The sequence below is a fragment of the Oryzias latipes genome, chromosome 3 (genome assembly GCF_053564925.1).
Source record: "Oryzias latipes strain Hd-rR chromosome 3, Olatipes_Hd-rR_3.1".
Taxonomy (NCBI): Eukaryota; Metazoa; Chordata; class Actinopteri; order Beloniformes; family Adrianichthyidae; genus Oryzias; species Oryzias latipes.
In genome coordinates this window covers 17047727-17069335 of record NC_136239.1, presented here as the reverse complement: position 1 = coordinate 17069335, position 21609 = coordinate 17047727, and the positions used below count along the sequence as shown (strand labels likewise).

The following is a 21609-nucleotide window of genomic DNA, read 5'->3' as shown; positions in this document are numbered from 1 at the left end:
AAAACATAAACCCTTACAGCGGTTTAATCCTTCCACCAAATCAGTGAAAATGAATTGAATGGAGGATAAATCCATGCAAGGCACTTTCTTCAGTTCTAACCTTCAAGGTATTTCTGTCCTTAACCAGATTACACCAAAATTCGCATAAGACCTTGACAATCCTGAGCTATCCAGGGCTGTGGGGCAGTCTCCATGGAACTGCCCCGTCTTGTTTTGCCCAGCCCATCTCACCCAGCTTCACTGTCTCCTTCATTCACACCTTGTCACCTTTGATAATGTCACAAATCTCCTCAGCTTTTAGGATTAAATCATATTCTTTTTTTTGTGACTTCTACCAGACACCAATTTTTCCTGAGGGACATTTTCAGTCATTGATAGAGTGGGTATTGTTTTCGATCGGTACAGCAAAGACATGAACTGAAGGAGCTTTAAAGCTTGAAGGTGTGCACTGCCAGGTTCAGAGACAGTGTGCAGTAATCTTACCAGGAAGCTTTCCATTGTGGTCAGCCTCTACTGCAAAGTCCAACCGAAAATACATGACAACAAGAAAAAATAACAAAAACAAAAAATCCAGCTACCCAAGTAAGAATGTATTTCCTAATTATTGGACTAATACTGCAACCAAATGTACAGCCCTAACTATCCGACTTCTCTAGTTTTGTAAATACAGGACAACAGTTATTGATCCATCCACAACATCCTCGACTCTAGGGTCCCACCACTCCCAAAGGCTTTGTGAAGTTTTGTGAATGCATGAAAAAAGGTTTCTCCAGAGCTCTTCAAATGGCTGAGAGTGCATTAGACAAGCACTCCTACCCCACCAACCACACACCTCCCCTCCTTCACCTGCTAAAACAGGAGCGCTGATGTCACTGTTGCATGAGGGATTAGTGAGCGACATTAGCTGCAGCTTGGCACACAAGCTATGCTTGATACAAACACGGACACAGGCACACACTCCAATAAGAGGTGCAGAGTAGGGCAGACTCAGTGGTGAGATAGATATTCTTTATTGTAAAGATATTTGAATTTATAGAAATAAAACATCTCAGACATGGGTTTGGGCCAATAAAGCAAACGACCTGTAAGGAATGTAATCCATCTGGTGCAACAGGTGCTTTTCACAGACATCCAGGAATGTTTTAACTATTGTTCACCCCTATTATAAGCATAAATGCAATCTGCGGCCTTTGCTTGTTTTCTCATTGCATGTTCCTATTGTAGCATTGTAGCATTCTCATAGTTTCCATTGGAACATTTGTGGCTTGCTTATGGCATCCAGCACGGCAATCTAAATGCAGTAAAGTGAATGTGTGGGAGCTCGGCCAATGTCTCCAGGCGTCTCCAAAAGACAAGCCGAAGCAAGAGACTGATGAGGAAGACCTGCAAAAGGTTAAATCAACTCAAGTTAAAATTTCAAAGAACCATAACATAGTTCTATAGGGTTCTTTGAATCACCAGATGTACAGTTTCAACCTTGGATGATGGGAAGGCATTTCTGAATTACAGAGCAATCCAATTTTGTAGATAAATATAGACATTTACACAGTCAATGACATAAAAGCTAAAAAGAAAAACTGGATATGCAGGCAAACTGTTTCTGAAAAACTGTGTTGTGTGTCTTGGAAAACTGAGTTGAAAAACTGCTGTTCTGTGTGCAAAGAAGTCTCACTCAGATGTTTGGAGACTAAAGCTCAAAAATGTGGTCAAACTTTTTGCTAAACATCAGCACGTCCCAAAGAAAGGACATCAATTTCATCTTCCTTAGCTCCGCTGTTCACTTAATGTGCCCTGAAAACCACATGCCAATGTGAACAACATGCTGAATGTGAATCTCTATGGTCTTTAAAGTCCACCCCGCTCTACCCTCCCACTATTGAGATTAAAAAAAGAGCAGGGGGCTGAGGTTGGCAAGGCCTAAGGGGTAGACGAAGTCTGTTTCATATTTTGCATGGCTCTAGATGGAAATTGTAGGACGCTTTTGGGTGCCGTTGGGGGCAGAACCTCTGGATTTACAAACTGGGGTGGTAGACTTTAAAAAAAAAAAAAGAGAACTACACTCTGTATTCTGGCTACTTCAAAAGCCTCATTTACACTGATCAGTCAAGGCTTCCGCCTTGTCAAGAAGTTCATCTCACTCTCTTTGTTTGTGGCCATCCTCACTGAGTCCTTGTAAAAGGATTGTTGTGTGTTCAAAATGATGTGTTTTTGTACTTCCAAAATTAAACTTTTGTCATTCAATTCCGAAAATGGACGATGGTGTTATCTGCTGTGTTAAGGTGCATCATCCCATAGGTACCTTAATTATATCAAAATAATTTTTGTAAAGTTTTATTTTCAAAGTACAACAACATTTTTCCTTTAACATTGATTAATAAATGAACATTATATTGTTTTGTGTCAATGGAATGAAACAGAGACGCAACAGGGACGGACCTCTCTGACATGTTCAGTGATGGAATACTGAGGTGGAATGGTTTGGTCAATAGATGAAGATTCAAGTGGATCCGTGTTGATTCAGTAGAACACTGAACCAGGTATTTACTCTACTCAGTATTTGTGAAATGTTCTTGTCGCAGAAAAATGGAAGAAGGGTTTGTAAAAGGGATGGGTTCAGATTCAAGCAGCAGAAAGGAGCTTCCTTTGCTTTGTGGCTGGAATTGTTCTAAACGCTCCAGTGTGAGCTTCAACCGTCCATAATGCCCGGTTTATATTTCATAATAATAGGCCATTGCATCATTCGTATTGCGGTTTTGATTGTGACTGTCCATGATAGCTGCAATGAACTTTTATACTTTTCAAGCCTGACGACGTGATGGTCTCCAACGTTTTAGTGGTTTGGTATTTTATTTATAGTGATATATATGGATCCTTGAGATTCTGTTTTTTAAATCTTGTTCATGTGCAAAGTTTTTCTGAAGATCTATATAAACAAGTTTGTGGTTAAATAATGGTGCAGACAAGACAATCAGGGTTTTTTTGTATTCTAATTCCTCAATATATAAAAACTATACTTTAAAAAAAATTATACATTTGCTCTGTATCTTTATCAATTAGAACTGAAGGTATAGTTGCATTAGAAAGTAAATATGCAGTGAAAATGTTTATTTGTTTTTGTAATTGAGTCAGAATGCAATAATATCAAACCCTTCTCGCATTTAATATGCAGTGATGGTGGCCTGATCTTCCATATTCTGGGATGTGGAAAAAGCAATGTTCTCGACTTGAGTTTGCTCTGCCATCATATCTTCTAGTTGCTTGAAGTAAGTTTAGGTTCAATGGCCCAACATGAACATAACTGTACTATGGGTGTAAAATTCCAATTTGATGTCATCAACTTGTGTCACATTTTGCAGCAATTTGGGCTATTCCCTTCCAGTGGCCATGCAAGTAATTAGAAATTACAAATCTCTATTAACTATAAACCAGGCATAAGGAGCCAAAGAATGTCCAACTGGGAGGAGGCTATGCAGAGATGTCTCACCTGTTCTGGAATAGTTTGCTCCCAGAGGAAGCGAATAGGGAGAGCGAAGTCTAACACTACGTTCACACCATTCTCAGAAACAAGCGTTCAAGCGACCACATTCAATGAAGTCTATGTAAACGCTTGAATATGAGTATTTCGGTCTTCTGTTTTTGAAACTCTCGCGATTACGCATCGCTAGTTTTTAAATCTGTTTTTGGGTTCTAAGAACGTAACCCACAGCCCATTGAATGCACTTTGAAAGTTAAGTCAGTTTAACCAATCCAGGACCTGGATTTGGTAGCGATGTATGGGTAGTGTCTTTCAATTCACGGAAGTGCCAACCATTTGAATTGAATGCCAGTTTAGCATGTTCTTGAATGCGCATCACATGCCTGCTGTGTAACTAGCATTAGCTTCCTCCCTAGACCATTTCCAAATGATACAAAATGGGTAGTTGATGGAATTGTAACAATTAATCGATAAATTGATTTATCCAAACAGATCGATCTGTCTGACGCAAGTTGTAAATCAAATTTAACCGACCTATACCTTTAGAAATTGTTTCAAAATAAAATCAATCAATTATAATCAATAATGGAAAAATTCTATTTGGATTGACGCACAGTAGGTTTATTTACTACAACGTAAAAATGACCATGTGCATCACAGCAGACAAAACACTTGTGATAGCAGAAAGAGATGATCAGTCCATCATTCCAGTCCAAAGTGTGGAAACACTGAGTTTAGCAAAGACATGTGACCATACAGTGAGGTAGAACATTCTAAAAATGTTCCCTTTGGATTATTTTGATGTGGAAAAACGACAGTGGACTGAACTTTAGGAAACTAAAATGTGAATGGATTTGGCATTACTTCATGTTTACTTGTTTGTACACATGTTTAATTTACACTTTATTACCTTGCAAGAAATACGATGAATCTGGAAAACTTTTCCTGGACTGTTCAGTACCAGGAATTTATCTCCGAGTCACACTGATTGAAGTTTTGGCTAAAGATGTTCTGGATTGATTTTAGGTCAGTGAATCAGATCGTTTAAAATGAACCAAAATCGACTATGAATCTGATCGTCAGCCACAAATGATTATAGGAATCGAATCGTTTTTTAATGAATCGTTACACCCCTAGTAGGTGATGAATAAATGCAGAGAAAATATAATAATAATGCAAAACCTCCAGATTTAAATCATTGTCTAAGTTTGATTAGTTACCTTACTTAATTTATGTTTCCCTTTTTTTCTGAGCATGTATATCCAACTGGAAATTTTATGGCACATCTACGCAGAAACAACTGTAATAAGGAAATACACACACACACAAACTCTTAAACATAGGTGCTGTAATGGGACTGACCATATCACCTATCATCATTAACACAGACGCTCTGTGGGACTATCAGCTTTGACATTTTGGACAGTGTGCAGCCAGTCTCTGCTTTAAAGTACGCATCAGCTGCATGATGACAAGACCCCTAGAGATGTTCAGATAGATGTTGGGGAGTGGCACATTCAAGGAAGAGTTCTAAAACCAAACCAATAGACCTGAGCCCACTTTCTTCTGCATTCAAGTGAGCCTCTGAACATGAACAAAGTGTGCTGCTGCAGAGTAAACACTCACAGAGCCTTATTTTTTGGAAAGATTAGCCTTTTGGTAATATCATGAAACTATCACATGCTCATCTTCTGGCAATAAAGTTTTTTTAATCTGCAGGGTGAGCACAAATAGCTTTAAGTGCAGCTTCATTTCGTCAAGACTACTTGAAACACAATAGATTGGTCTGTTTTGCAAGTGCGTGTAACCAGTTGACACCACACGATGGACAAGTCCTCCGAGATGAAGCGACTCGCTGTATCTGCACTCATGTCGCCGTCATGTTGGCTGCAGACTATTGAAGACTAAAAGAAAACATATCGACACTACAGAGTAACATATAACTCTGTACTCTTGGATGTTTTACGCACAAACAAGCAAGATAAGCGCCATGGCTGCTTTCACAATAATCAATGGAGTTTGGCTGCTCCCCGGGCCCCAATCTTGCTTCCTCCTGGCTCCTTCACGTCATGTGCCATTGGAGATAAATGACAATGCAAAAAAAACATTTATGTTTTTCTCTGCCCTCTTGTAGCCCCTTCTGACACTTCATGCAGGAAGGGAATACAAGGACGCTGCTGGGTCTGCTGTTTATAGAAAACATACCAGCACATGCTAACATTTCCTTTCATATCAGTGAAATGAAAGGAACTCAAATGATAACTAAAACTGCAGTGAATCAATACTTTTGAAAGAAATTGTGGAACATTTATGGAAAATGTATGTTTTCTTCCCAGTAGTGGGATCAGATAACAGCCTGCTTGCTGTCGTAAATGTGACACTCCAGTCAGCTGCTTATCTCACCACTCAAACTGGAAAGCGCGGCACTCCACCAGTCTGGTTCTCTCTAAATAGAATGACTTACACTTGGCTAAAGCTTGACTTTTTTTTTTCTGTGCTTGTTCAAATCATGCCTCCATAGTTCTGTTATACATGGTTTCCTGCTGCTTGCTATGGCCGCGTGCCAAGAGGTAGTGCCATGCACTGAGCTATAAAAGACCACAGTACGTATACCCATGACATCTTTGATAAGGCACAGATAAGCACAGTTTATCTATTGGTCCACGGAGCAGCTGTAAAGACAACAACATGGCCACAGAAGTCAACTGAATGCAGCATTTGTTATTGGGAGCACAGAGGGAGACAGTTTCTACACAGTTCTGAAACATCTCTGGTGACATTAACAACTGCAAACGGTTTGGTGGCCGTAAACCTGTAATCGCAGATCAAACGTAATACAAGACAAGAGCATAAAAGAAAAGTGTTGAACACCTCCAAACTAAATGAAAGGAGGAGTGAAAAAAAGAGAAGCAATATCAGACTCTGTCCTCCCAGCCAGCAGGAAAAGCCCAGTGGATTAATTCATCACCATGCTAAGCCTTTGCCCTCTTCTGGAATGAATTACCCAATGATTCTCAACTTAGACTAAACACACACGCACAAGCCCCCCCCTCACACACACACATACACACAACTGTAAAGAGACAGTGTGCAGACACAGTAGGAGACAAACTTGACAAATACAGGGAGTCTCCTCAGGTCAGAGGAGTATCATCTCCTTCCACACACTCTTTTAAAAGATGTAGCATGTGAGGCAGTTGACTAGGAGATTTTGAGTTAGCAACTGTTAAATGTTTAGCAGCTAATAGAAAAAAAAAAACAGAAAAAAAACTTGTGCATTTTGTTACCACTAAATTTAGGAGTGTTGAAGAGTGAATGGGGATACTTCCAAAACTTCAAGTTCCCACATCATAGACTCACAAAAAGACTTAAAAGTAAAAAAAGTAAAAGTTTGTGACAAAGCTGTGATTTTTCCAAGTTCTGTCAGAGATCACTGATTTTCCATCTAAAACTGGAAAAAAATCTAGTCAAGTTGTGGAAAATATTAATAAATATTCTTGAAATCAAGGAATTTGAGATTTCCTAAACAATTTAACACAAAATCAACGCAAAAATGAGATCCGCTCAGAGTAGGACTGGCGCGAGGAAAATCAGTGTTCGATTCCCTTCGCAATGAGCTTCATCCAGTGTGGATCCTTACAGAGCAGTTTTGCTAATTCCTAACTAAGTAGCCACTACGAGGTCTAAGTCTGGGTGTCCTTGTGTCGGTCCCCAGCCTGGATAAAATACAGGGTTGTGTCAGGAAGGACATCTGGCATTAAAATCTCTGCTGAATCACCTGTGCGGATCAGTGAAAAACGGATTACTGTGGCTGAAGGAATATGCCGAAAGGTGAACAACAACCAAAATATCAGAGTACAAAGTTATAGATGGATGTAAATGTCCACATCTTGACATTCTTTTGGACAAAGTCCAACCCCAAAACATTTTAGATCAGGTTTCTAAGGATCATCAACCAACAGGTGGCTCCTTTGTGAAACCACATCGAAAAAATAGCGTTAGTGCATGACTGCATCATCCAGATCTAACTCAAGTCCTTAATGTAACCAATGAAAACCAAATACGAATAAAGAATATATAATACAATAGACTATGCAAACATACATGCACATTTGCAAAGCCTCAGTATTTTAGGACAAACACTAAAGTCCTTAACTTACATTTCCAGTCTAATTTTAGCTAATTATTACATTTAATTCTGTTTTCTTGGAATCCTTTCAGGTGTGTATAACAGGTAAGCATTGGGACTTTTTGACCTTTCGACTGTGACATCTAGAAAACCAGGGCCTGTATTTACAGAATGCTGGGCAGCAGAGTAGAAACAGCTTGAAGTTTCCAAGAAGTGTTAAAGAAAACAGTCAACACTCCACGCTCCATCCCTACATCGTCGTCTCTGACCTTTTTGTCGCCACATGAAGCCGTATTACATTTAGGAGCTTGGCAAGGAGAAGATTTTCTTTCTTCCAAACGTAAACGTACCGTAAGTGCCGTTAGACCAGCTAATATGATTTCATAATGACAATAAATTGATCATTTGCAGAAAAAAGTAGAGGCTTTTAGTCCTTGTCGGCTGCACTTAAGGTTTTTAGTTTTAGCAAATATTGTCAAAAATATCTTTTATACTCATTTCATTTCCAAATTCCTTTTAGAAGTGTTCATAAATCATTTCTAAAGAGAGAAAAATACTTGGGAATGTGTTTACTCATTAATTCTACACAGATTCATCCATTTGACAGACAAAAAAAAAACATTTTTTAACATAAAATACTATAGTTGTAAAACTATATCTACATCTGCTTTCTATTGTGTTTTATAAACATCTTTTCAACAAAAGATGGATCATTTATCCAAATAAAATGAGAACATGGAGGCAAAGGCCAGCATGTTTGAAAAGCATGAAAGCAGCAATTACATAAAATACAATATGTTCTGTTAAACTTTGGATTCATACCGGGAGAACTTGAGGAGGCCACCGCTGCCAAAGATGCAGCGGTTCCAACATCACTGCAGTAATGCACGGGTTAAAGGTTTCACGCATTGGGACGCAGGATTTTTACAAAAGGAAGTGCACGTGTTCATAATGGTTGATATATTTTTTTAGCAGCTGCCCTCTAAAAAACCCCATTTACAATTTGCAAACATAGTTTTGACAGAGGTTTCAAAGTTGTCAAAGCTTGCTATCATGTGTGTCATCATTGGCTGTTCACTAAAAGGGGTGGAGGTATTGTAAACATGACAGAAAAGAGGGGGCCAGCAACAAGGTTTGGTTTGATGAGCTCGACGGGATAGACGGTTTGGACAGAAATAACTCGATTAAAAAAAAAAAAGAAATCTTTAATGGGTTGCCAAGTATATTTGGGCTTCTGTTAAAACATCCACGCAGTGTGCCCATGTGCAAACATTGTTTGGAAACCCTAGAGATGGACAGATTTCTCATTAAAATTAAAGAAAAAAAAAAGATAATGTACTTTGAAAACAAAAATGATTTTTCTCTGGAGAAAACTGATCAACCAAATCCAACTTTAAAGAAAATATGAGTAAGTAAGTCAGCACACATGAGTCCATAAGTATCAGCTATGCACCTTTTAGTAGCATCATTTAGAATTGGATAAAACTGCGTTTGCCGTTAAGGTGGGCAGGTGCTTGATTTCTTTGAGAGGGGGGCAAAACGACGGCAAGCAGCAAGGCCAGGTAAACAATATTATGTTTGGCTGAGGTCTTTTCTCTGTCTGTTAGGCTGCACACACACACACTATCAAAGGACCTTGTACTTGAGCCTTATCATCGCCATAGCAGCCCAGATGGTGACGTACCCTTGACGAAGACTCACATCAAACTCCCAAATTTCTTTTGACGTTTTTCTCACATCCCAGGCACCTGAACACATTCTTCACCTTGAATGCACATTTAGGATATAGAATCAAACGGAAACTAAACCATATAGGATGACGGACAAAGTACTTTCATAGGCACTACAGTTATTTTCCCCAAGTATTCTGGCATGATAAAATAAAATAACATTGGAAATATACCCCTACTGCTAATAGCAAGATCTGATTCACTCTTAAAGAAGTTCAAATGGGAAAGAAAAGAAGCTGAAATCTTTCACAATTAAACCAAAGAATGTTGTCATTTATTGATAAAAATGTATTTCCCCTTTTAAATGAAACACCTCCAGCTCTAACATGTTCCAAGAATTTTGAGTTTTTTTCCGTAACACTGCGGCCCTATTTAATCTAAGAAGTACAGACCATTCCACGAGAATCAATATTCACTATTGATCCTCTTTGGGAGAAGAAATCCAAATAGGAGCAGAGCTTAGAATGCATCACCACAAATGTAAACATATGCGATTTAAATGACAGAATTCGCAATTTTTATTCTTTGAATATTAAATCTGGGGAACCATCGGATGCTAAAGATGACACCTTAAAGAAGGGGGATTAACCATTTCCGGCAGCAGGAGAAGATTTGTATACCATTAGTTTAACTCAATCAGGAAGCTAATTCAATCAAAAGCACAGTGGGCGTCCTGACATGGGGGCATCTGTCACACCGACTTCTCACTACATCCTGTGCTGACATTTGGCCACAAAATTAAGCTTGACACAGCCCGTCAAATAGCCTGCAGTTTTGTTTTGGTCTTTTTGGACAAAAAAAGGACACATTTCAGAACTACACAGATCGACTTGTGCACAGCAAAATGTATAAGATGCTACAAGATTTCCTCCTAGTTGTATTAGTGGTTTTACTCTTGCTGATGCTTTGAAATGCTGTAATGTTCATTTGAAGACATCATCCAGAGACAGAGTGACTGCTTTCCATCCTGCACTGCTTAATTACAGAGTTTCCCCATCAGCGGGTGATGCTCCTCAAAACACATATGAAAGCTTTGCTTCCTGTTTGTGGAAATGTTTTGGCGTTCATGTGTTTGTGGAACATCCTTCCCCATTTACGAAAAGTCAAAAACAACCAAATCTTGATGATCAATTACTCTCTGTAGGCAGACTAGCTGCCATTTAGCGGACTACAGTGTGAACTGATACATCATTTTGACTCCTATTTCTCGTTCACGAATCTCACAGTTGTAGAAACAAAACGCACGGTTTTAATGACATAAGGGGCAACACACTGGTAGTGGAGCACATTAAAAAAGGCCTGTGTGTGACATCACCTTAGTCTGAGATTAGATTGAAGTTCAGTAAAGTCATCAAAGCTCCTGAAAATACATTTCAAGTCACGTTTGAATCAAAAACTCCTGAAAAACGACACCTCGGCTAAGTTGACCTAGGATGTAACCATAGGGTCTCCACATTTAAAAGTGAGCATAAGATGGTGACATTTTGAGTTTTAGCCATATAAACGATGTAAATATGTATTTTCTCTGGATTATTGTCAAAATCAACATTGTTTTCACCTGTATCTTGGGATTTCTAATGCATTCCTTTAAGCATTCTCTAATGGTAGGCCATTGCCATCAACATGGGGAGATATTTTTGTACCAAACAGGGGGAGAAACTGAAGTGCATAAGACCACATTTCTGACACCGAGTGCATGCAAAATGGAATGAAGTTTCCCTCACCTTGCAGCTGGGGGGTTTCAGGGGTAGTCCAGAGGCAGGATTTCCTTGATGCTGAGTGGCATTAGTCTGCTGGGGTGAGTGGGAATCCTCAGACTCTTTTCCATGGTAGACCACCCTATCAGAGATATGAATACTTGAAGCACAGCCCATGCTTCAGCCCACTTCAGCCTTTTTTTTTTTTCCTTTTTGCCAAGTGCTTCACAAGAGTGTCATTCGCCCTCTGTGTATGTTGAAGGTCCACTCTTCCTCTTGAGGTTTATTCTTTCCAAAAATCTATGGATGAACACATGAAAGTGACTATTATCTAGGCCACAGCAAAGCCGGATCTCCAATCTAACACAAGGCATGAATAATATATATCTATCTAACCCCCCCACCCACCCCACGACCAGGAAGCTGATTTCCTCCCTCTGCCTTTCACATGAACTTAATTGGAGATCTTTATTCAAAGCAGCTGTCTTGTCCTGGAAAAGTCCCGTTGTTCCTGCACGTCTCAAATCCACATTTGTATCCTTCACTCCGGCTCCTCTTCGTACCACATCACCATTTTCTCTGCACTTCACTGTTACCAAGTAGGCCAAAAACACACCATGCAGTCCCAAGCTTGAGTTTTCTCCATCTGCTTCCTCCCAGCTCTCAAGTGCAGCCGCTCCTCGGAGCCATCAACCGGGATCCGGTGAGCCTTCTCAGTCCTCTAAATGTCCAAATGCTCCAGTGACGCTCAAGACGCGGCCCACAAACCGATTCTCACGACACTTTGCTCCAGTCCTGAGCGGATCATCATCAACAGGCTGAAATATTCACACTGCGGAGTGTTATTCTGGTCAGTCGCTCCCATGTCAGACAGCCGTGCTGAAGCGCAATGCCACGAAGCCAGACGGAACGCTCCATCTAACCGCTCCAAATCAGCAGTCCAAGACGCGCGGGGATCCTGGAGGCTCCATTCAGAAATCCACTGCCCGGCAGAGGATGATCCGGCCAGTACAGGAGGTCTGAGCCCGGGTGCAGCCGGCGACACTTCAGGTTCAGCTATTTCCCCCTAATCTGGAAGTAAAGGGGGGGGGGGGGGGGGGTGGAGGCTGTCAGTTTGTGTCAAGGTACCACCTCGGGAGAATGCAATTGCTTGAGAAAGACGCACGGAGAGAAGGAGGGAGGGAGGGGGGAATCCAAAAAAAGAATGAAAAAAAAAAGACCGCTCCGTGTCCACAAGTTTGAGATCTAAAGGCGGAGAAGGAGAAGGCGGACGCGAGCGGGGCTGGAAGGCGGAATCCAGCTACATTCACGCGAATTCCATGTTTGTCTTTTCTCTGCCTTCTCTGGCGTTTGCCCTTCCAATTCTTCAGCACTGCTTGACAGCGGCACATCCAATAAAAGCACCCGCAAGGATTGACCTACAGCCTTTACTGACGTTAATGCAAATGAGCTGCGTGCGGCTAATGGGAGCCGCGCTCTGCGCCGCTGGGTGGTCCTTCGCTTTCCGTGGGAACTTTGAAACAGGAAGACGGCTGTGGAACAGCGGCCGCTCCGCTCTGCTGCCTCCTATTTGCAGCCAAATCAAGCCTGGTTTCCCATGAATTTGATTTTTCCTGGAAGCAAACATTGAACTCAAACTTAGGCGCACAATTAAACTCAATTGTGTGTTTTTTTACGCGCATAAAACACATTTAAAACGCAAAAAGTATTCACAAATGTTTGGAATAAATTTAAATAGCTTTTTTTTTGTACCGTGATTATGAAATCACGTGAGATAATTATTTACTATTTGAATCAAAATGTAGTCATTGTTCTGTCAAAGGAACACAAAAACTCACTTTGTTAAAGTTTATATTTAAAGCCTAAACCAATTTGGGTCTCACAAGCAAATAAAGAGCACAAAGAAAAAAATCTTCGTAATAAAAAAGAAAAAAACAAATTTTTATATAATATGAATATTTATGTCTATGCCTTTCAAAACAAAGGGTCTGATGGTAAAAAGAATAGCTGTACCAAATTGCTTTTACATCATAAGAAACACATTTTGAATTATTTGTTTTGATCATATTTTTTGTGTATGTGTATATATATATATATATATATATATATATATATATATATATATATATATATATATATATATATATATACACCAGCAATGACAGAACTTCAGAGTGAGAACTTTTTCATAAACTTTAAAATACATAAACGCCTCATTGAACATTAAGTTTAGAAAAGCTAGATTTTACCTTCTCCAAACCTGTACTGATTTATTTATCAGCAATCACATTTGCTACATTTTTGTTCAGGATTTTTCTAAAGATTGAAAATAATTGTTATTCCTATGGCCTAGTCTAGCTAAACTGCTCATTGTGTAACTAAACATAGTGATCTGTCGTTTAGTTTTACTTTTATTTCATTATTCTTTTTATTTCTTATTTTCTGTTTCCTCAACAGCCTTATATTTGAAAAGAAGAAAGCTCAAAAGCTTTTGAAAATCAATTATTTATTTTGATGCAAATGACAGATAAATCATTAATATTTCTTAATGTTATTAGTGCTTAACCCTTGTGCTATCTTAGATGACCCCACCCTTACATTGATGTGTTCTCCCTACCATGACAAAGGTGGATAAAGGTGGAAAGATTTCATGTAATCCATGGACACCAGTGAAGATCACAAATCATTGAAGAAAAAAGGTTCAGAGCACTGTCTAGTGGGTCTAGATGACCCAACTCCCAACGTTAACGTGTCTAAGATAGCACATGGGTTAAATGTCTTACAATCCCTCCCTTGTCTTTTAGGTTTTATTTTGAAAGCATTATGCATAATTTTGCAAGTTATCTGTTTTACTGAGAAAAACTTCACTCTGTCAGATGATTAAACAAAAACAAAAAAACATTTAACTTCTGTCAGTCACATTGTTCAATGATTTATCAAGTGTTCTCTAGTTCTGCACGGACATTTTTGTGAAATTTGCCCAAAATTATTGACACAAAAATGCTTTTGTTGTCCCCGTTGATTTTGCAGCACTAACTGATGTTTTATAAGTAGCATGTTTTTGAAGGATGATGGTTCTGCTTCACATATCTACATATTTCCCTTTCATTTTTTTTCATTCACGGCCACTCTGGCCAGAACAGTTTATCATAAAAAGTTAAGACCAGCGTGTCATCTCAGCTGACTTTGGAAAGAAGTTGTTAAAAGTCATTGGTCAAATTCAATAAAAGGATTTACAACACAAACTTTGAAGTTTATAGACTCAATACAAGGCCATAAAACTCAAGATGCTTGTGCTGTAGAAAGTTTCTCATGTAAGATTTTAATCCTTTATATGGAAGAACGTGGTTGCAGCAGCTGTAGAAAAATATTCAAATGTAGTAAAATGACTTTTCTATGTCTTAGCATGCATATTTGTGTGCTGATGCAGTGCCATTAAAGAAATGCGTGTCCAATGTTTTAAATATATGATCATACTATAAGTATATCCTTATGATTAAAATTTCAATTATTCATCAAACATCAGAAAAGGAGAATTGCTGTTGGCAATGGTGAATGTGGCATTAAACCTTGGCAATTGGTAGTCTATAAAAAGTCCCACTCCGATCATCTTTTGATCTATTTCAAAAACGTTCCTTGTGGTCTTTTAATTATTATTATTGCGCTGTTTTAGGCAAACAAAAAAACAAAAAAAAAACAGTGTTCTTTTCTAGAAGGTAGTTTCTGCAGAGCGGCAGCAGTTCATTAGGAATTCGTCTATGAATTGGAGGCGGGACTATTGGCGCAGAAATGTAAGCCTCTGTTGTTATCCTATTATCCTTTTGTTTACACGCTGTCCCACTAGCTTACAGCCCTTTACAAGATAATACTGCAGTTGCAGCAAAAAGGGTGAGCATTATCGGAGCTATCAAACCGTACAGTTTTGAGGTATACCAGCTCAAAAGAGGGAGACGAGGACGTACACGGATCTATTTCTCTTCTGGTGGATGCATCAGAGTGGAGCGGAGCACGGAGACTTTGGCCCACCCATTTCACTCACTGATTCACAAAAGAGAGCTTTTTCTAGAAGCATTTTTTCAGCTGCTCCTGATTAATCACAATTTGAATAAAAATGATTAGAAATGCAGTTTTAATCTTAGATTATTTTATGTATGTCAGTTCAAACCGAGCATCATAATGGAGAAGAAAGGTGATTGAAGTGACTTTGAAAGTGGCATGGTTGTTGGTGCCAGATGGGCTGGTCTGAGGATTTCAGAAACTGCTGATCCACTGGGATTTTCACCCACAACCTTTTTCTAGGATTTACATAGAATAGTCCAAAATTAGAAAATATCCAGTGAGCGGCAGTTCTGTGGATGGAAATACCTTGTTGATGTCAGAGGTCAGAGGAGAATGGCCAGACTGGTTCCAGCTGATAGAAAGACAAAAGTAACTCAAATAAACTCTGGTTACAACTGAGGTCTGCAGAAGAACATATCTGAAACTACAACCCATCTAACCTTGAGGCAGATGGGCTACAACAACAGGAGACCACACCGCTGACTCCTGTCAGCTAAGAACAGAAAACTGAGGCTACAATTGACACAGGATCACCAAAATAGGACAATAGAAGATTGAAAAAACGTTGTCTGGTCTGATGAGTCTCCATTGCGCCAACATTCAGATGTTAGGGTCATAATTTAGCGTCAACAACATGAAAGCATGGATCCATCCAGCCTTGTCTCAATGGTCCAGGCTGCTGCTGGCGGTGGTGTAATGGTGTGGGGGGTGTTTTCTTTTTACACTTTAGGGCCCTTATCGTCAGCATTGTCACAACATCAGTCTGCCTGAGTATTGTTGCTGATCGTGTCAATCCCTTTATGACCACAGTGTATCATCTTCTGATGGCTACTTCCAGCAGGATAACACGCCATGTCATGAAGCTGGAATCATCTCAGACTGGTTTCTTGAACATGACAATGAGTTCACTGGACTCAAATGGCCTCCACAGTCACCAGATCTAAACCCAATAGAACCTTTGGGATGTGGTGGGACTGGGTGTTCAGCCGACAAATCTGCAGCAACTGATGACATTATTATGCTAATATGGACCAAACTCTGAGGAATGTTTCCAGAACCTTGTTGAATCTACGCCATCAAGGGTTAAGACATTTCTGAAGGCAAAGGGGGTGGACCAGAGAGTATGTTGTAAACTTAAAACGTTCCAATTTAGTCTAAAGACATATTCAGGTATTATACTTCCTACTCTAAACGGGATAAAGTATACTTGCCATGTCTACTTATACTCAAGTATACTTGATAAAATACACTTTAAGTGCACTGTTTTGGCTAATGGATGACCTGATTAGCATGTTGACACAATAAGATTCAAATTAGATCAAACAGGACAAATTTTAAATACTAGTTGGTTCGTATTCAACAGACATCCTTCACTTATTTTGGACACTTCTTGTAACTTAAATTCTTGACTTTGTGGATTTTTTTCTGATCAAACTAGGATTAAGTCCTCACGTGTCTTCTAGGGTTAACAAAAAGTCCCAGCTGCCCTCCCCGTGACCAATAAAGTGACCTGTGTGACTCCAGCTCCCATCGCAGCCCTCACAGGCCTTAAAGATTCCCAGTTTTGTTTTAGTTTCCATTCCGTCGTGTAAAGCTGGAAAGCTCTCTGTATTTTGATCAATGACAATTGCATTGTGCAAGTCAAAACAATCTCACACGAGGCTTCATGCTCCACAGGGAGGGCCTAAAAACAAAAAAAAACAAAAGGCAGTTCTTCAACACAATCTTTAAAATCATTGTAAATCACAGCCTCCAGCTGTTTTAGGGCCCCTCTGAAACAAAACACAAGCTTTTTAAGCAAACACAGCTCTCCAGTGATTTGACAGATGAGGGCACATAAATGGATCCACTGACAGGTCTGCTCTGTTCCTGCCAAAGATGGATTCTGCTTGCTGTGTTCACGGGGGAGCGACATGTTTACTGCGGCTTTCGTTGCTCTGCTGTCGCCGCTGCTGTGTGTTTAACCAACACTTATCATCACTGTACTTTGTGCCGCTACATTCTTCAGATGAGCTTTTGTAGGAAAGTATTTGTTTACGTTTGGTTTGCTGTGTGATTTGGTGGTGTTGGTGATGGTGGTGGGGGGGTTTATCTGATCATATGCAGACTTCGCTTTAGAGACCGTTATACCCTTAAATTCCTTTGATCCTGAATTGTGGAAGGAAATGTTGCATGATGAGAAGACACAAATGTTGATTTGGCAAAAGCCAAATGTTTTGTTTATTTATTTTTTATTACTGACATGAAAATGTAAAGAAACTCCCCTCTAAGCATATTTTTATTCATTTATTGTTCGTGTTTTCTTTGTGATTTTTTCTCGGCAGAAATAAAAAAATAAAACAAGAAAAAGTGTAATTGTAAAAAACGTACCAACAAAAAAATGATGCTTTTCAGCAAAAAAAGTACAGTAAAGGACATAGATATGTATCAAAAATAATCAATCGAGCACTGAAAGTAACAGTGCTATCAGTTGGAAACCACTTAAACCATAAACCACTGGTTATGTTATGTTAAAATGTATAAAGTAAATAATCAATTTCTGGAAAACTCACAGTTTTTTCTTTAAATAAAAAAAAATATTTAAAACATATGACATACAGTAAGGAATATTGAACAATAAACTGTAAATTTTAAAGAAAAACGACACAGGGAGTTATAAAAGTATAAAGCAACAACAATAAAAATGAATTTGTGTTAATCTCTTAAAATGATAAAGATGATAGGTTTAACTGCTTTTTTGTTCGTACTGGATCGAAAAAAGGGTAAATTGTGTCTGATTTGGACAAATAACTCAAAGAAATTAGGAGTTTTATAACTCCTATATATAACTAAATGTAGTTCTATGAATAGAATACTTTGCTAATAAGATCAGAAGATGGAGACTCGAGAGATAGCTCATTGGCATAATCAGTAAAACCTAGGAAAAATGTTTAGCACGTTTAAAAGAAATGGAGATAAATTTGGCTCAGGACAAGAGTTGACAGTTTGCTTCAAACTAATTTAGCATGCTTAGTTTCCAAAATGTACAGCTTTTCTGGAAATATTTTTAATAGTTTTTGCATGTATTGATTTGTTGAATAAAATCCAACAAATCCCTTGTATGTACATGTAAAAGCTAAAAGACATCCAATCACAAGCTTACTTCTTTCAAGTTGGGTCCATCACAATTGGCTGTAAGTGAACAACGGTGAAGGATGTGTGTTGTGTGCCTTTTTTCCCCACAGCACTTTAAACAACACCTGAAAACATTTATACAAAATAATTTTTTTAACCATAAATAACTAAACAATCTGAACAACCCAAATTGCCAGGTTTTGATGGCTGAAGATGTTTTTGTTGCTTACAATGAAAGATCGATTTGTGGACTACGTATTGAGAGACATATTGAATCACGTGAGAGGAAAAGATACACAACTTTGTTATAAAAAAAACCACACCAAGTCCTATGTTCAAGTCCCATCTTTTGGACATAAATTGTTGAAAAACTAATTTACAACCTTTTCTAAAGTGGAAAATGACCTATTGTTCAATATTGTTTTGCCAAAAGCACATTTTTTAACTTTTTATTTTTTTTACCCTGCTGCTAGATTGCAAATGTTTTTTTGTTGTTTTTTTTTTGCTTCTGAAGCTATTTGAAGACAGCTGATTAAACGCTCCAACAGAGCCACGTTTTCCTTAAAACCTTTGTCCACGAGAGGGCGCCAGAGCTACAAATCTTACAAATATCTATTTCACTCTCATGTTCTTTTTAGCACCCAAATAAAGGCAATAAATATGAACCTCACAAGAATCACTGAAAAATGTTAAAGATTTGGAAGAAATAACAACTTGGGGGTTGTATATTTGTTTATTTTCTTCTGCTGGTTGTGTGCACAGCTTGTGTTCTGCTGCTCTCTACTGTCAACTGTAGGCAATGAAACTAAATCAGTGGCTCTTAACGTGCACTCCTGTGCTTTATGACACTTCAGGAGGTAGTGTTTTGACAAAAACACGAAGTAATAACATACAAACTTGAGTAGGCAATACCTGTAATTTAACAATTCTTCTAATAATATTATAAATTGAATTTCTCAATTATAAGTAATTTTTTGTGGGGAAATGAAAAATGAAACCATTGTTATATTTCTCCCGGCTATTTGTAATAAAGTTAAAAGCCATTTCATGAGTATTTATGTTCAAATCTTTTTTTAAATTTAATTTTCAAGCACCTGAAGAAAACCACCTGAAAATAAAATGCTTCATGCAACACAAGAAGTCTAACAGCAAATTAGACAGATGTTGCAGTGCTGTAACTTTTTCCCCCAACCAAAAACGTCTTAAGCATTTTTCTTAGATTTTCCCTTCAAACCAAGTTACCTGAAAGGAAAAGGACTTTGTATGAAAGTGTATACATGCTCAACAGTCTGCCCCTATATTTTTTAAAGTAAAAAATTCTAAACTGTTCTCCAAAAAAACTTACAATTCCTTTATGTAACATTAGTTAATGTTCTATTCCATTAATGTGCTATTTTTTTCCCTCTGATAGAATGTGAAGGGCTGAGAGTCAAACGTATGAGGTTCCATTTGTGCCAAAAATCTGTTTTTGTGTCCACTGTCTATGTCTTTGGTCGTCTCACTTTGTCATCAGGACTTAGCAACCGTAAGAGCCGTCACAGTTTTCTTACTGAACTTTGGTCAAACTGCTGCATCACGTGTTGTCTGTACAAGCTGTACCTGCATTATCTTTGTTCAACATACAGTTCCTGGCCATGGTCCCTCGCCACTGTAAGTCCAGCTGCACAGTGTAAGCAGAGTCCTTGTTCAAAGTATTAAATCCTAGGTGGTTGTACACGGTTCTTCGCTGATGTTCTTAAACTCTGTCAGAATCTTGTGTTCCAGGTCAATGGTGTTTTACTTGACGAATGCTCAGAGCCAGATGTTGTCTAGCTGAACTCCATTGTGTTGATTACATTTTGGTTCAATTTTCTCAAATTTAGGGGAAACGGGTCAAATGGAATCCAGTTTGTTCTTTAAAACAAGTGCTCCCTCTTTTTTCATGGACATTATGCATTGAGTACAGTCCTTACCATTTTTAAGGTAGACAATAACATACTATAATCATTTCTTTTCTGACAGCTCAATAAGAACAATGAAGAAGTAGCTTTTTTACGAAATTATTTCATATTTAAAACAGCTTTGCAATGCATGATAAGGCTATCATTTTGCAACAAGCTGTTTTAAGATATTTGTATTTTTTTAATGCAGTGAACACAGCCACTACTAAAGTACCCAGCCTCTCTGAGAAGATGATGTAACATCTGACGCAATCATTTATTTTTTTAGGTATCTGTGGGGTTGATCAAACATTCAAGAAAATTTAAAGTAATTTCCAAAAATGTTAAACCACATCTCTGAAATAGTAGTGTCTTTTGTGTAAGGGTAAGGTAACACAAATAACTGAATAATTAATTTGAGATTATGAAGAAAAGGGCAGTGGACAAAGCTGTCCAAAGCAACACACAAAAGCCCCCCCCCCCCCCCCCCCCCCCAAAAAAAAAGGAATGGAATACTTCCTTAAATGATGATCCCAGACTGGATCGCAAAAAAGTAGAAAAGTTCAACCAGCTCAGTGGCCTTAGTAGAGTGTCTGCCCTCTTGAAAGTCGTGAGTTCAAATCCAGGCAGAGTCATACCAAAGACTCTAAAAATGGGACCCATTGCCTCCCTGCTTGACACTCAGCATTAAGGGGTTGGATTGTGGGGTTAAACCATCAAATGGTTTCCTGTGTTTGCAGCTCACCGCTCCCCCAGGGGATGGGTCAAAGTTCACACACCCAACAATGCGACTTTAACTTTAACAAACAACAGTGCAAGACCCTTCACGCTATTGCCTTTCTATGTAGCCACAAAGAGTCCTGAGTCTGGGTCTCCCTGTGCCGGTCCCCAGCCTGGATAGAATCCAGGGTTGTCCCAGGATTGGCATCCGGCATAAAGCTCTGCCAAACCGAATGTGTGTATCAGTGAAAGCTGATTCGCTGTGGCGACCGCTGAAGGGATATGCCGAAAGGCGAAAAACAACAAGCAACTGTACAACAGAAAAAAAAGACGTGTCTCCAGATTAATCAGCAAAACCCTGCTCAAATTAAGCTAAGATGTCTAGAAACAAAGACTCTTACTCACTTCAACAATGTGACAGGCTGATCAAATCATTACTTTGCGTTACTGCTGCTGAGCCTGGTTGGACAGGACATCAAATTATGGTGTACAGATCTCCACTTAGTGGTCTGGAGCCACATCCAATCCAAGTAGCTGCCACAAGACGGTACTCCACCTCCACTATGCTCACGTCTGAAAATAGTTTCTGAATATCAGCTTAACCAAATTTTAAGTTGCACATTTAATTCTAGTTGAAAGATTCTAGTTTGAAGTGACAACTTTCTTTGTTAACTGATGCTTTCTAGTTAATAATAGGAACATGTGGAAGTTGGCTCAATGAAGTCTTGTCAGTCACCTGCTGTTTATCGGTATGACGTACACAAAC

General features: G+C 38.8%; 1 protein-coding gene across 4 annotated transcripts in view; it reads right to left on the bottom strand.

The window, feature by feature from the left end:
• pde8a (phosphodiesterase 8A) overlaps positions 1–12575 on the bottom strand; it is a 54386-nt gene extending 41811 nt beyond the window's left edge. Inside the window, exons 1-2 of one of the 4 annotated variants that reach the window (XM_023953287.2) lie at positions 11648–12575; positions 11059–11331 (exon numbers count right to left, since the gene is read on the bottom strand). In XM_023953287.2, coding sequence (XP_023809055.1) covers positions 11059–11208 — 150 coding nt within the window. In that variant the 5' untranslated portion in view covers positions 11209–11331; positions 11648–12575. Of the gene's footprint in view, positions 1–483; positions 754–11058 lie in introns of those variants that run through there. The other 3 variants (XM_078944278.1, XM_023953284.2, XM_023953290.2) reach the window with 3 other exon arrangements.
• Between the last annotated feature and the right edge of the window lie 9034 nt (positions 12576–21609).